At 42.9% G+C, this 17210-nt stretch overlaps 1 protein-coding gene across 1 annotated transcript in view; it reads left to right on the top strand.

Moving 5' to 3' along the window:
- Positions 1-434: 434 nt before the first annotated feature.
- hs3st4 (heparan sulfate (glucosamine) 3-O-sulfotransferase 4) overlaps positions 435-17210 on the top strand; it is a 58210-nt gene continuing 41434 nt past the window's right edge. Inside the window, exon 1 of the mRNA XM_026997648.2 lies at positions 435-1687. Coding sequence (XP_026853449.2) covers positions 1005-1687 — 683 coding nt within the window. The 5' untranslated portion in view covers positions 435-1004. The remainder of the gene's footprint in view (positions 1688-17210) is intronic.

Raw genomic sequence — 17210 nt, forward strand, 5'->3', positions numbered from 1 at the left:
CAGAGAGATTCTGCCGACAATTTTACCAATTATATGAACTTATGAGAAAATACTGCAGTTAATTTTAAAACACTTATTTATCTGAATATGGACATTGTCATATAATAATTTTAATGCGGTATTGTGCTGTAATGTTCTAAATTCTCTGTAGTGTATTGCGCTGTTTTTCTGTATTTTCGCACCCCACCTGTAAACACACATTGTATGTTTTTACTCTGTTGATGTTTTTGTAAGAAATAACAATTTTTGTGTCTTTCCGGAAGGGAAATTCTACAGTGAAAAACGGAGGGTGTATTCAGTACATTTGTCCTGCTCTTACTATAGTATTATTCCGCTGGTTTGATGAGCTCACTCCGCTGATGCGCATATCGCGTGAACCAATCAACACTCGGCGTTGAACTGCACGCAACACTCTCAGCCACTGAGAGAAGTCAATGAATATTTATGCAGAGATTGTTCACTTTCTACCGCTCAAAGTTAGTGGATTACCAGTAGGAGGACGGCTCTGTGATAGAATATCGCGCGCGCATTTGGATTAAGATTCATCATTTTCGTAATTTGTCCCTTTTCCTCAAACTGTGAAGTCGCGTGAAGGACAGCACTCAAAAGCTGAGAGGATCTCGAAGTGGACAAAGACGTGCCTTGCACATTACTCCAAAGACTTTGGCGGTTTTTCCCCCCCCTTTCTTTCGCTTTTGTGTAAAATGCCGAGACTTCGCCCATCACCCTCTGCCTGCATCAAACTGGGTTGGTCATTTGGAAGGACGCCAGACCGCAGCCTTTCTAATCTGCAAGTTCGGTCCGATAAATTGTGACAGAAGCTGTCAGCGCTGAATAAGAAATCAATACTCAAGAAAGCGACGCGACATTCTTCTGGAATTTTAACGATTTATTTGCCTCTTGTCTTTAACAATGCGGATTGAAGCTCGCTTTGAACGGTCCAACTACTCACCGTTTCAGCGGTAGCGGGGCTGATAGTGACAGATTATTGTTGTTGAGTGTCCATGCAAGACTTGGGGGGGAAAACATGTCTGGCCACTGCTCTGAGAGGATCACTGCTATCAGAGATGGCATTTTGGTCCAGCACTTCGGTCTTTACTTCTAAAGTGCCCCGGAAAATCTTATTCATGTTTACCCTTTCCCTCTCTGTCACATATCTGTTCTATAGTTTAATGAGCTGTTATAACTCGATACAGTTTCCCCTGCAAGAAAACTACGTTTATCAGGCTAGGCTAGTCACTGAGGAAACAACTTTTGTGACACTGAGGGCGAAACTTTATTCCACCTCTTCCCGAGGTTTTTTCGATGAAGAGTTTATAGAAAGAACAGCCACAGAACAAACTATTGTTATTTCTACCGACAAAAACAATGTGGTGGTCGAGGAAAGGACCCCGGAATGGGACCGAGCTGATCCGGCTACGACTAGCAACGTCGCGGGGTTACACACGGCTGCCATGGAGCGGGAGCACCAGGAATTCAGTACCACGGACAGCGAACTCAGGAGAGTGGTAAATTGCACCTCGGATTACGGGGAGAAAAAATTACCCCAGGCCATTATAATAGGGGTGAAGAAAGGAGGTACTAGGGCTCTGCTCGAGGCTTTGAGGGTCCATCCCGACGTTCGGGCGGTCGGAAATGAGCCTCACTTCTTCGACAGGAACTACGAGAAGGGTCTTGATTGGTACAGGTGCGCGCATTCACATGTTCCCGCACACTACAGGAAAATCGGATGCTTTTGGTGAAAAACATCTGATTTGTGAAGCGGGGAAAAAGTAATAGTTAAGAAGGTTGAAAAGTCCGTAAATCTGGAATGTCTCTACCAGTACAGTCTTTATTCTCTATTAATTCTGTTATTTGTTATAATGGTTATTAGATTAACCTGTAGGTTCAATACCTATAAAATTGACATAAATATTTATTATTTTATTTTTAGAAAAGGAGTGTATATACTCTCTCTCTCTTTCACTCTCTCTTTCACCCTCTTTTTCTGTCTATTACTCTACAAACACAAACACAAGTCCTGTGGCTTTTGTGTCTGATATCTCCCTGAGAACCTTTTTTTTTTTTTTAGATTATAACAAAAATAGCACTGTGGGTGAAGGTCAACATTTGAATCTTTGCCCAAATACACCAGGTGGTTGTGTAAAGAGACTTTATTCTTCTTGGCTGTGCATATTCACATTCAGAATTATTTTTCAGACATCCCCAATTTATAGGCTTCCTGTTTGTCAAATTACAAATAACTTAACAACAGCATAAAACTCAGACAAATAATATTTATTGGAGAGCAAATGCAGCTATACAGTGTAAGTTATTCGGGAGATCAGTTAAACTCCGCACTGCTCTGCAAACATCAATTTCACAATGATGATTTCTCTGTGCATTTTACACTTTGTTTGTCTTATACATTACAGATTTATGTGATTCAATCTGCCCCCCTCCCCCCCGGTAGGGTAACTTCACTCATTTGATTTGGTGCCTTTTTACCAACAACCATAATATAACTGCCATTTTTTGTGGGTATAAGGGAAACTGTAGTGGCCTGGTTCTAACTAATGGTAGTTACATGCTTCTAGCCCTGGTGTAGATTAGTCAGGTACAGCATTTCCCCACCCTCAGAGAGCTTGGATCATAAAGTGCTTACTCAGGTGTGCACCGCCCCACACCCCATGTCCAGTACTGCTTCCCACATTGGCTCTGATTCAAGCATTATTACCTGGATGACACCAAGCAAAGTGATCCAGCTTTACGCTTTCTCTTCATTCCCAATTTGAGCTGATTCACATACCAGTGCTATTACTGCAATCCTCCCCTTCAGAAAACCACTGTACCTTAATGTAAAGAGGGCCCACAGCTAGAGGGTTGAAGCTGTTAATTCCCGCAGCCAGCCCTGACAGGCTTGTGAAGAATGATACACTGGGAACAAGGAAACAGTGGAGGCCTGATGTGCTAAAGGGTGCGTTGGTTTCGCCCTCCAGTATGCTTTGGCCATGGGGCTTTGAGTGCGCTGAAAGTCTGCTGTCTTTCGCTACAGAGTGAAGCCATAGCCAGGGCTCCTCGTTTGTGAGGTGTTAAGGGGTTTCATCATGCTCATAGTGTCAAACGCATTACAGAGCAGGACAGCAGGCTGACATAAAACACACCTAATATGTTATAGGGTGTTTCTTGTGCCCCTGAACCAGGTGAATCCTTCATGCAAATGAGAATGTTACTCTGCATTCTCCAGCTAAGTGAGGCTAACTTCCACAGCCTTCCAGACTTGACAGAAAGAATGGATTAGAATGGAAGATTTGTTTTTTATGCATAAGGGTGTGACAATAAGTACAGAGCAGGAAGAGTGATGTCTGGATAGCAGTGTTCTTGTATGCATATTTCCAGTCAAACTTTGGTGTGATAGTATTGGATATAAGACTAAAATCTTATTTGATAGGCCTGTCTTTTTTGGCAGCCTCTCCTAATAAACACTTAATGTGATTACTGAAGCTTGGTTGTAGGCACTCGTTTCATTTGATGTTAGTTTTGTAGCCTGAGTCAATAATCTCATCAAATGCTCTGATTCAATTTGTGTTTGGAGGGTTGGCATATTTAACATTTGAACCACAGATAACATTATGGCATCCTTGTTAAATGTCATATGTATTAATAGACAGTTGAGGATGCGCACACTTTTGACTGATATCTGGAATGTGATTATTTCACATGGCAGCAGGATGGAAAAATCAGCTCCTCCTGCATGTCTTGGATTCAACTGGGAAATATCAAGTATACCAAGGCCTTTCTTACCTCATTTGTTAGGTAAATACATTCTGAGGAGTTATTTCATCTTCCATGTCTTGAGATATGATGCTGCACCTCTGTGACATTTATTTTACCACCTGACACAATGGTTACAGATTTGTCAGGGGGGAGTCTTATGCCTTGTTAAATCCCTTACCACTTTCAGGAGGACTTCCTCTTTTTATGAAGTGGGTAAATGCGATCTCCCTGTCAGGTGATAATAGCTGTGCCATCATTAGGCAAGTCGTAGCACTGCTGGGGCTCCACAGGTTTAAAGAGGTGCCGGAGAACAAAAGAGTGCAAATTAAAGCTTCATTTACAGAGGAATGCTTGAAGTTCATTTTCTGTACAATCTAGTAGTCTTGCCTTTTTTTCTATTGTTTAAAATTATACTTTTGTGGTTTTCGAAGGCCCCTTGTTTTTTTTTTTGGGGGGGGGGGGGGGGAGTTTATTTTTTTATTTATTATCTATGCTGTTTTATGTGTGGCTTTATTTCTCTCTCACTTGTCTGTATATGAAAATCTTCTAGACTATCATCACTGTTGATGTACTGCTAACCAGCCATGCATTCAATGAGCATTCAGTGATTTCCACATAGAATTTATATCTGAAGATCCTAAGGTCATTTATATTTTTGTGTCAGATCATGAACCTTTCAGGAGCACACAGTGAAAACCAGTAGCCTACTGCTGACAGTAAGGCTTTCTCCTTTAGTTGGTGATAAAATGTACTCTGCTGAATGAGAGGCTGCCCAGTTCCATGGCCCACACTGTTCCTTGACCCTTTTCAAGGTCACACAATGAAGTGCTCTTAATCCACTGTCTCCTTAACCACTGCGGGACATTTGTTTCTTGCTAAATGCTGTATCTCTGCAGCTGAAAAACGAGTCCTTCGCTCGCCTTCGTCTGAATAGAATTCTTGTTGTGTGGACCGTGGCAGCGGGCCATGTCTCTCCAGAGCTGGGAGGGGAGTGAGCAACTGTGCCTGCCTGACTGTCTGATCCTCCCTGCCACAAGCTGAGGCAGCAGCCTACGTGAGGAGGAGCGAGCAGCGGACACTGATCCACTGCTGAGCGACGCACGGCCAGGTCCCAAATCCAGAGTTCATCCCTTGTTTACCCAGCCTCAGCAAGTCTGCTCCACACTCCAGCTGGTCTTCTCACCTCCTGACTGGTCATGTGAGATTGGGGGTGTTTGGGGGTGGGGGGTGGTTGGGAGGGTGGAGTGAGGTGGGGATATGGATGGTGAGAGGAGACGTCTGGGCCCAAATCCAAAGCCCAGGCTGGGTGCCATCTTTCCAAGCCGCACCACTCCCCCCACATTGCTTCTTCCTGGGATGTCCCAGTCTGGCTGCCCCTGATAAGCCAACCGGCAAGGCATGCAAGTGCACACCCCTGGCTCCTCGGATGCCAGTACCGAAGTTGCAGAATTAAACTTTTTAATTAGAAGCATGCTCTTGTGTCTGTCGCGAGGGTGGGTCTGTCTCAGCACTCTCGTTTCCGCTTGATCAGGTACGCCCGCACAGGAGTGCATGGTGTCTCCACTGTTTGCCACCAGACACCTTGCCTTGCATGTTTATCTTTCTCTCTGTCATCTTTTGACTAGGCATTGTGGCACTTGCTTTAGGACAGTGGGCACAGAGATGCATAACCCGCACCTCTTGGTCCTTTCACCACTGCAAGCACTGAGGCACAGTCAGAGGAAATAAAGAAAGTAATTGCCCTTTTCCTACACCCTGTATAGGTGGCATCCAGACATGCCCTGGAATCTGCATCTTATTGTGTGCACATTTACTGGGACCCCAGGAAACAATCCCAGACAGTGTCTTGACAGTCCAATTACATCTGAGAGTGCCTTAAGGCGTATGCGTTCACACGGTGGCATGAAGCCTGGAAAAGGTTTTTTCTGGCCTCCAGAGTCAAGATAAAATGTGAGTTCATATCATGCCACTTACTGAGGGGTCAGCCGCCAGGGTTATTTAAGTCTGTTTCCTTTGTGACACCAGAATTATAGGGGGAGTCATGACCCTGTATCCTTGATGGCTAAAAAGAAAAATTTAGGCAGCATCAAGTGAGTTTTTCTTTTACACAATTAGCCTTTTACTTGCTTTCTTCCCACTGCACAGCCCAACCCCCAACAACCATCTCACCCCTTCCCCTACTGGGCTTCGTCCTGCTACCAAGATCTAAAGTGATGATCATCATTCAATTCCACAAATTTAATTCACTTAAGACAAGAATTTAATTTGCCAATTTAATTTCCTGACCAAAAAAACTATGTTTAGTATAGGATCTGCCATTAAAACCCAGCTTTGTCCTCTGCATTTGTGCGTCCCTCGGAGAGAACCTTGATGCATTTCAATGTCTCTTTCCCTGTTGTTAACAGGAAGACTGTTTAAAGTTTTAACCAGTTATTTTAGTTCTGTTTCTTGGATGGATTGCTTGAAAATAACAGACACTGCATCACTGCATTAAATTATTTATTTTGAACCAAAAATGAAGTCTAAAGCTCAAGTCATTAAGGCCTTAAAGGGATTTCTGTCTCCCAAAAATTATTTACTTTCTGCAGAATGGTCACGTTGCGATTCCAGTCAGGAGTAACAGTGGTGCCATGGGTCTCTTTTGCAGCCATCTCTAAATTTATCACACTAAGACGTTCCTGGAACAAATATGCATGTCAGTCATACTTGTTGAGATTCCATTCTTTTTCCTTTCTAGGGCCGAAAGGACCCCTGCCCCCCTTTGAACTTAGTGAGTGCATTTCCAGGCACGAGCCTCCCAGACGTGAACTCCCACAGCGCAGGAAGGACATTTGACACACCAGTGGCTGCAAAGCAAGGGCAGACAGGCTGTTTGCAGAATGTACCTACTTCCCTTGCTTGACCTGACATTTACCTTAGCAGGGCTTTACCATTCCTCAGAGGGGATTTGGGGACGAGGAGAGCAGAACTCCTACCATACACTGACACCTGGCTCTGTCCTTGACATTTGACATTTGGGACAGAGAAGAGATGTTCACAGTGTGATTTAGGCAGGCAGGATGCAATAGAATTCAGCATTTAATGGAAGCGAGAAGGACAAGGCCCTAGTTTTTCAGGAGTATATCAGCAGCTTGAAAAGACCGTGAAGCTAAAATTACAAGGCTGTCGATCCACAAAAGCTGTGATTGGTGTGTGACACACCTCACACCGTTAGCATATGCAGCTTGGAAGACTGTGACAGGCCTAATTCAATTATGGTGGGAGATATGCTCAGACTCCAGAGGTGTGAGCTAATTCCTGTTTACACTCTTGAGTCACTACTACAAACAAAGACACACACGCATTCATTGGCTTCCAGAAAGCTTGTTTGCTATGATTGTCCCGTTGCCTTTGAAGTTCCTCATTGCTTTACACTGTTTATTTATTCATGCTCTTTCTTGCCCCAAATCGCTGTGGGGTATTCCACTAGAATAATTTTAGCACAGTAGGAAACAATGTAGCTACCAAATATTGGAAGTATAAACCTCTTGCTACATTGTCTCCACATCAAAACCCAAATTTTTCATGTTTTTTATCCTATTGTTTTATCCCATTGAATTTATTTTGAACTTTCTGTTGCCAGAGTCTACAGAGGTCTCTCAGTAACCACTGCAGGTTCCAGATTCCTCTGAGATATGAAGTAAGATAATGAAATGAAAAAGATGATGCAGTCGGAGATTGTGCTAAATATTAATTGTCATAGCAAAATGTTTCTTCTTGAAAACTTGAATAATTGGCACATGAAATTTGGTGGGAAGTATTTGTTGCTACCCAGAGGGTAAATTCACTGAACCTTATGGCCTTTCATGCATCATACTTTAACATATTCTGTCACAGCTGTACCATTTCAGAGAGGTCTAACGTCAGAGATGAGGTTAGATTAGTCACTGGCACCTGTTCCTGCATTTCTAGGAAAGGAGATTTTCCAAGAGTTTCCTTATATGAATGTGCCCAAGTTCCACAGCCAGTAAATCACTTTGCTCTTGTGTTCTTCAGCTGCACAATGTTTCAGCAAGCACCTGCTGGAATGTCTCCACAGTGTCCATTGTTAGGGATTAGGCAGGCCTAGAAGTCATGAATTTTGCTCCTTTAATTTTTTTCAGTAATCCATAATAAACAAGAAAATCTAATATTATTTTAACTGAAATTGAGAGTCATTGGCAAAGCACATGGATTACAGGCTAGATGAATCCTTGGTAAACTACAATTCAGATGAGCTGAGACTCAGCCCAGAAGACACCTCCCACTCAATATGATTTTCTAATGAGAAGCTTAAATGAAAATTAAAAAAAATACATTTTAATTGGAAAAACCAACCAACCAAACAAAAAAGTGGGAACAAGATTTTTACTACATACTCTACTACAAACCATAAAATAACATCAGCAAAAGAGGGAGTTCCAACCATCCCAGAATCTGTCCATCATGCCATTTTTCTCCAACAAACTCTCATTTAAATTCTCCCTCTGCCCAAGTTACTGTTTCCATTCTTTTATCTCTACAAAGTAAATGCACGTTCATTGTGATTTACAGCCGTAATATACAGGGTGAAATAACAGTGTTGGGAGGGATGAGACTCTACGCCCAGGAATGTGCTTTACTGCTAAGTCTAAAAGTGCTCTGCTGCAGGCAGGCACCTTTAACGTGTTCTGGCTATGTACCAGCCATCCCTGCCACTTTCATTTTGCCCCTTGTCTGCAGGTCCAGGGAAGAGAGAGTGAGTCGTAAGCATGAATTGATTTTGAAATAATTGTATATTTAACTCGCTGCTCCTGACTGCACATATTGGGTTCCGTTGCACATCAGATGTGTTATTTTAATTGATCTTGGAAATAAACAGAGACGATGGGTGGCTGTCCCGTCAAACCCAAGGTCACCCTGCAGTCTGGGTTGCTATGCTGAGACCTCCAGCTCTTTTAAAGGGCCAACAAACCATGAAAGTGCAACTGGGCAGAGGTGAGATAGTAGTAGTTCTGTGACTAATGGATATATTTAATTTAATTTACTGCGCATGCCCCAGGGTCACAGGACGCATAGCGGCCACAGTAAGACTGAGGTTGCAGAGAGGAGAGAAAGAAAGATTAACCCTCTCCCTCTCTGTTTTTAAAGGGGAAAATTCACTCTCATGTCATGCCGGATTTTCTGGCCGACGTAGGTGCGGTGGAAATTGGCAGAACTAAATGAATACAGGTTTGTGGGGGAATGGAGGCCTCTCTTGCTTATTTCTGACAAGCCTCCTAATCAACGTCACGCTGGGCCATGCTCGGCAGGCCTGTGAATGGTGCATAAATGAAACCTTTGTAAACATGCCCTTGGATGGATGCAAGGGAACGTTCACAACGGCAACCACCTCTTGATTCAAAAAAATATGCATGCCCAAGCGGAAGTTCAGTGGTGCAAAAACAGGGCACAGAAGGGTTCCTGTCAAATTGCGAAGAGGTGTGGAAGAATAAGATTGTATATTTACATGTTGACAGAATATAATGGCTGTGGTCAAGCATGTAGCATCCTCATCAATGCTTTCTAATTAGGGATTTATGCTTGATGCTGCTATTGTGCTTACGTGTGAGTGTATATCGGTTTCATGTCATGCTGTCCCCAATTAACAAGGAAAAGAGAAGGTGGGAATGAAATAGAAGGAAAGCAATGTCTTAGAATTTCTGATGCAATCTGTAGAATGTAAATGAAGCAATCCCAGCAGCGCTGGCTCTGCGTCACCATGGTTTTTCCCCATCCGCTCCCACTCAGATCTGTTTTGTATTACACTCACTTTCTTTTACTGGAATAACCGCACACACACAAAAAAACCACACAAACACACACACACACACACACACACACACACACACACACACACACACACACACACCCCTACTCAAACACACACAGTTTCTTGGATAAATCCAACAAATGCTTCAGGACATGGAAAATTAATGTGCCCTGGTAATTAGTTAATGAAGGGAGTGATGCCAGAGGAGGGAATGTTATACCTAGTATTTAATAACAGATAGTTTAATTTGCCACGCTTGTAATGCACACTGCGTGTTCCTTCATGCTAAGCACTCAGTCTTACCCCGCCATGTCCTTCTGTTCTCTCCCTCTCAAATGGATCCCCTCCGACAGCTGCGGTTACTGCTCTGACATAGCTTGGCTGGAAGCATCGAGGCTCCGTAATGCAGCGAAAGCTGCCTAGCAATGGCCTGGGGCTGGAGAAGTCCGAAGCTGTGCCTCCCTGTTGGGCTAGTGCGTTTCCACAGCTCCGGCAGCTGGCTGTGTTGTGCAGGAGCTTATTGTGTCATGTTGATGTGTCTAGTCTCTGGAATTCGTCTGTTGGATGGTCACCTCGCCAGCCTCAGCATCTCATGGTGGTAGCTGGTATCATTTTGTCATGGTGTGGGCCCTTGTTAAGGACTGAGGGTGAATGAAACCTTTAAGGGACAAGGCTTTCTGTCAGCTCCTAGGGACAAACATGCATTTTGATTTAAATCATCTGACCTAAACTGTAAAGCTTTGAAGTTTGTTTGTAATTCGTAAGTCGTAGAAATATAGCTTTATACCATAGATAGTATATACAATATATACCCACTTATAAAGGATTCCCATTTTACATTCAACACTGAAAAGTTAATACAGAAATCAATACAATGTGAAAAATGTGTTGTAAAGATCTAAAGTCTATGGTCAAGATGCATAGGTGTAGACAAATTCAAACAGTGGATCCTACAGAGAAAATTGCAATCAACATAAAAACTAAATGGGACATGAATAATATAAGCTTTTATATTGTATATTGTATAAGAAACTATGTAGTTATGCAACTGTTCAGAAGAACACCTGTTCTAAAATTAATGCATATTAGCAGTAGGGCAAATCAAATGACCCAATGCTTTAGCAGCAGTTCATTGTGAAATTTGAATTTGGCAGTTAATTATATGAGCATGAAGCTTGTTAATGTGTATTGCTTGTGTATTGTAATGACTGTTAGGGGAATACTAGTTAGCCTAAGAATAACTTTTTTACTTCCTCAGAACAGAGGTAAGCTGCTTTTTAGCAGACCGAGTATATGATAGCATGCTGCAGTGACTCTTTTGCAGTCAATGATCTTTTGTGCTAAGTTTACAGTTCTCTGTAGCATCTTTCTGTCTAAGGCTGCTGAACCACACTACTCATATTACGCAGTAAAGCGTTCTAAGTTGTGAAGCAGTAGAAGATCAGCGACATCTGCTATAACATCTCTTCATCGCTCCAGGATTGCCAGAAAATGAAAATTTTGATGCATGTCCTGGAAACTCATTCATTTATGCCAAATGTTTGATATACGCAGCACCACAGACCTGATGCAGCTGAAGATTGAACAGACTGTGTGGATCAGGTTTTTCCTTCTGAAGTCTGCTGTCATGCTTATAAAAATTTAAACCTAAACTGGTTTTCTGACACGACATCATCATTTTTACCATGATTGGACTTTATCAGTTCAGATGTCACCCCATTTGATAAAGTTAATGTTGCTATTTTACTGTGGCTGGGAAGCAGTTTGTGAAAATAGAACGCAGTGTTGCAGTTAGCAGTGGTGTGGTGAACCAGGGCTCTTCAGAAACTGCTGCTAATCTGAAGGTAAAAAAAATTGTAGCTGGACTTACTTAGTCCTGGTTCACTGAGATTTTTGACATGGTTCCTATGTACTGTTGTATGCCAGGCAGTAATTGACAAGCCGCGTTGCAGTTCCCTGCCATTCTGTGTTCTTGTATGTTGTTTAGCGGGAAAAGGGCACTGCTATTATCATTTCCTCGCATGGCAAATTGTGAGCGAATAACTGTTTGCAACAAAAATGACCCCTTTGAAGACATCTGATTCTCTGGACAGCGTGCACAACTCTTACTGAAACTCCCTCTAAAGGTTTTTCGAAGGCGACATGGTGATGTTGATGGCTGAGGGCTGCATGAGGCAGACAGCTGACGTGGCTATGAAAGGCCAGGAAAAGCCGCCCACCTGAGGGACGAGAAGCCCCACCGAGCCTGGCGGCTCTCTGCCGCTTCTCGCTCTCGCTCCCACCTTTCCTCTGTGACAGTCTTCTTTTCTTCTGCCGTCCGCCACATTATGCACATGTGAAAGATGGAGCAAAGTCCGCCGCATGTTCCGTCGATTACTAAAGCGCTATGGCACAGTCCTGTTGAGATAATGAGTATAATTGCCAGTGCTCCCATGCCATGACAACTGGAATAGGAACCACAGTCGGGTGGCGTACTGTTGTGCATTGTAAATTACACCAAATGGGACTTTCTCTTTCACAAAACCTTACAGCTTTGAAGCTAAGCCAATTTTTCTGTTTGTCATTTTTTATGGAGAACACCAAATATACCCTTATGCTATCGGTTTATGTACTGGAAAAATTCTACACCTATTCATAGTTTAATGCCTTGGTAATTCTATATGAGAATGGTTCAAGTGCCAAACGATATCAGGCATGGTGCATTGTGCTGTACCCTCAGCAATTTGGACCCTGTAGTATCTCTGCACGGTGCCTTAGCACAGGAAGACTCATCCACTACTGTTGACCTGGTCTTAAAGTTTGCACCATGCCCCAGTATGACAGATTAAGAGCAGATATGAAATCTCCCTGCAGTGTTTGCGAGAGCCAGGGCCCTTGGCTTTCTTGAGTCCGGGACCATGTTTGCTCTGGCCAGGGTGCACTGCCTCTGTTTTTCTCTTTATTACCAGAGGCCTTAATGCCTTGATTTAATGTGTTCGCAGAGGTCAGATATTGCTGTGGAGCGGCAGAACACTTCCCTCCTCCCTGCCCCATTAATAACAGCAAACAAATCAGGTCTGGGGCGTAAATTTCCCTCCCTGGCATATTAGAGCCGCCCGAGCGGGAGCTGTGGACGTCTTTATTATGAGGAAGCATCACTCCAGCGGAACCCTAGCAAGAGAGAGAGAGTGTGTATGAATGTGTCTGTGTGTGTGTTTGTGTGTGTGTGTGTGTGTGTGTGTCTGTGTGTTTTTCTCATACCCACATGTCATCTGCATGGGGCCCCTGTCAGCGCTAATTGCTGATGGTATTCCCAGTCGGCTAGAGGGAGTCCCAGTGTAGATATTCTCAGAAATGCATAAGGCAGTGCTGCACTAGAGACTAGAAGTGTGATATGCTCTGAGTGTAGGATGATACTCTGAAACTATATCTAGTCACTGAACACAGAGAATGTGGTAGAAAGTCATTCATTCATATGACTTCTAAAACACTTGTTTTCTTCTAAAACGCTTGTTTTACACTAGGACAGTAGGGTGTTTTGTTTGAAAGGTGATAAGGTGACAAATCCTATATACTGCATTCTGTGTTAATAGTGAGTACAATATCAGAAAAATAAAACCCTTAAACATTCTCAGTTAATTGATTATCTGTTGGTGTACATTAATAAACCAATATTTAAAAATCTATAATTTATAATAGCACTCAGATTTGCTCTTGGTATTAGGAAAGCAAAGATATAGTTGAATTACATGAAAGCATAAGTAAAAAAACAGTATATTCAAATCTCAAAGGAGCTACAATGGAACCTGCGTATTCCACGAGAACCTATATTCTCATGTATATATTCTGGTTGTATTTATTTCTACACTTCTAAATAAATACACACATTAAGGTGTACTCTAAATTTCCTCTGCAGCCCTGTCTGTTTAGTGGCATACGGACGCAGCGGCGACTAGCCCAGCCTGACCATACGGCCAGGCCACACCGTGAAGATGTAGCATGCTAGTTACTGTCTGTGTTAATTAGCACACACAGACAGAGCGGGACCCTGTGATGAGGGCCGGCAGCTTAGCATCTGCAGTAGCGCTAGAACACTGTCGCTACATAATGCTCTGTCTCTCAGAGTTAGCGACTTAGATAGTGGCAGCATGACATGCAGTATTGGTGAACTGCTGCTGTAGAGATGACTTCACTCACCCGTAATGTGCTCCTCAAAGCGATATAATCCGAGGAGACAGGCTTTCCCTCTCTCTCCTTTGCACTGAAATTAACCAAATTGATTTTATATGAATAATCCAGTTCATGCTTATATTCCCTTTGTTGCTGATTATGGAGTTTGTATCATGTAATGGCCTACATTTATGACTAAACTTTAACAAGAGATTTGATCTGACTGTGTCAAGAGTGTACATGTATGAACAGGTGTTTTTAAGCACTGCACTTTCATTTGGCACTAATGAAAAAAATACATATTGTGCTTGAAATAATTTATTGTACCAGTACACAAAAATTAACACAAGAACAAACAGATGCCTGCAAAAAAAGCAAACAATTATACGTTGTTCATTCTTTAAAGTGATCTAATAGTAGTTCAGGCAGAAAAATTAAAAATGTTTTAATAATTGGGTTCATTAGTCCAGATTTTTGAGCATTAGCAACTAGCTACTTATATTGTTTCCATGACTACTAGACTATGTAATAGAATGGTTTGAATTACCATCTCATTGTATTTAATGAGTTTATGGTCTCTAGGATGTTTGGCACACACCATTTTAGTAAGTTGACAGATGAAGAAATAAGTCTTGAACTATGACACATCTTAACGATGTGTACATGTCAGCAGAAACGGTTTCCTAATGCACGATTGGCTCCTTTTCCCTTTACGGTTTGGTTGGGATGCAACGCAAGTGTTTGGCAAAGGTTGGTGTATACGGAGGCTGGCTGAGAGTCTGACCGTCTGGCTGGCTGTCAGAGGAAGTGGACTTTGCACCTGGCTGCCCTGGCAGGTCTCAAGTCCCATCAGGCTCCAAGCTTCTTCCTTGCTCTCTTGCATCCCAGTCTTAAGTACCTGGGTACAGCTTCCATCATAAATTAATCATGGTATACCTGTATATGGCTTCGGTGGGGGCTGTTTTATGAGCCAAGGAAGGGTACGTCTGAATCAGGTAGGGGGCTGTGTGTACACGGCTAGGGCAGGCAGCGAGTCACGGCTGCTAGGGATGCGGTGGAGGCTTTTGGCAGGCCACTCTAACGGCTCGTGTGATTTACACCATTGTCAGTAAGGAGAATTGCTCTGGAAGTGCGCACGACTCGCCTCCTTTGCTTATCCTTCCCTCCGTATTGTTTATACCCCATTAATCTGGCCCTCCTCCCTCCCTTTCCCTGCACAGAGTGCCTGGACGACTCTCCTGCAACAATGTTGCGGCGCAGAAAGAGAACTTGCTTTGCCTTCTCACTGAAAAGTGTCTGATGATTGCTGTCATGGAGTCATAAAAGAAATGGATTCCTTAAAATGTGTGTGTGTGTGTGTGTGTGTGTGTGTGTGTGTGTGTGTGTGTGTGTGTGTGTGTGTGTGTGTGTGTGCATGTGCGTGTGTGTGTGTGGGGGGGGGTTGATTATGGTGTGAATGTGAACTTGAAGGAGTGTGGAATTCTCAATCTTTTTTCCTTTCAAATACAGAAGGCAGAACAAAGCAGATACATTAATTACATACATCAAGTAAGAAATCTTTTTAATAGCTATCAGCATCAAAGCTAATGGAAGACTCAGATGGGATCCTTGGAGAACACTAATTTGTGTGTGTCTGTGCATCCACTATGTGTGTGCGTGTGTGTGTGCATGTGTGTGTGCGTGTGTGTGTGCATGTGTGTGTGTGTGTGTGTGTGTGTGTGTGTGTGTGTGTACGGCTAAACCTCTGTGTGTGTGGGTATGCTGTAATCGGAAGAATATTTTCAGTTCAATCTGTTATTCCTCGGAAGATTCACACTGTTAAAGGGAAAAAAAATGCAACATGTTGGTCTACCCCACTGAATAATCAACATCATTGGAAATTCTATTTTTCTCCTCTCACTATTAAAAATGAACAGCCCCGCCAAGTCACAGGGCTCTGGCAGGCAGGGACTTGGTCTTGATATGCAGGGAACCAATGAAACAGCTTTGCGGGGGTGGGTGCTCTCTCAGATGTTAAGATGTATAAATAATGCAGAAACCAGCTGTTTGAATATTTACCACCATGTATGAGTGTTCTTTGTTGGACAGAGGGAAACTATAGTGAATATACCTCACTGTTTGATAGAGGCATCAAGAGAATTTTCAGGAGCAATACAAAGATGTTTAGATTTCTTTGGAATTTATTATTTCAATATGATTCTCTGTGCTTCTGTGGAAGAAATTATTTATCAGTATGTGGTTTCAGAGTATTACATAATATTTTTTACCTTAATCACCCACAAGCTAAGTGCCTCATTAGTGCCGTTTTCTTCTTCACAACCACATCGGCTAAATTATGCATCATTGTTGGTGCATCAAACTAGGCTACATTTCTGAAACCTCCTCTTTATAAAAGCTTGACTTTAACTGGCAGCTGCCAAGTGGGGGGTGGGGCGCAGCACACACCTTTCTCTGGCTCGGCTAAGGTACAAACAGTGGGACAGGCAGACTGCGCTGTTTTTGTAGTTTCTTCTCCTCTTCCATAGAGCCATGTAGTGTTTAACTTGGTAACTCTGGAACATCTCAGCTGGAGTGGGAGAGGCATGGTGCGTGTTCCCACGTGAGCTGGAAGAGAGTGAGAGTGGCATGGTGCCTGCATAAACTGGATGAGGAATTCTGAAAAACACAGAAAATTGGGGTACAGCAGGATCACCCGTCCTCTCTTAGGTCTTGAGTACAGGAACAAAGGGTAGAAAATCCTACTTAGCACAAAGGCACACACACACACAAACATGCATGTACACAGACTCAGGCTGTTCTGCATTCTCATAATGGTGCTTAAGCAAATAGCTTGTGGTTCAGATACGTTGAAGGTTTCTATCTCTCATTCTCTTGTTTGAGAGCCATTTGAGTGGTTTGTTTGAGAGCAGTGTCCTTGGCACACATGCATCTGTAGCTGGCCCCTATGCGCTTCATCTCCTTAGACCACGTGTTTCCCAGGGGCACGTGCACGTTCCCTCACAGCTAATAAAATATTGACGACCTGATGTGGGCCGATTGCAATGCGTCTGTCAGTTTTGATACTTGATTAGCATTACTGTCACTTTGCCTTACACTTAACATAACTCCAGCTGTGAGCGTCAGTTCGGCCTGTTCATTGACATGACAATGACAAGCCATTGCTCAAAGTGACAGGCTGCCATGACAACATGTCTGCGAGGGGGTTCATACGTGGTGATTATCTTTCACCCAAAAGCACATTCTGCTGCACAGCCAGATCTGGACCACTGAGAGGCTCTTCAGTCAGATGGACCAATGAGTAAAACAGTAGGCTTCTGCAATATGTTTAGAGTTGCCTTGTACTTATAGGACAAGATGTGATTGTGATGAAGAAAATTATTCGTTTAATAATAAGTATTTGGGAGGTGGTTTACTGGTACCATGTATCTTGGTTAGTTATGCTAGCTCTGATTTATATTTTATGGTAATATCAACATTGTTTTGCAGAACATCTTAT

The sequence above is a fragment of the Electrophorus electricus genome, chromosome 8, assembly GCF_013358815.1.
Source record: "Electrophorus electricus isolate fEleEle1 chromosome 8, fEleEle1.pri, whole genome shotgun sequence".
Lineage (NCBI taxonomy): Eukaryota > Metazoa > Chordata > Actinopteri > Gymnotiformes > Gymnotidae > Electrophorus > Electrophorus electricus.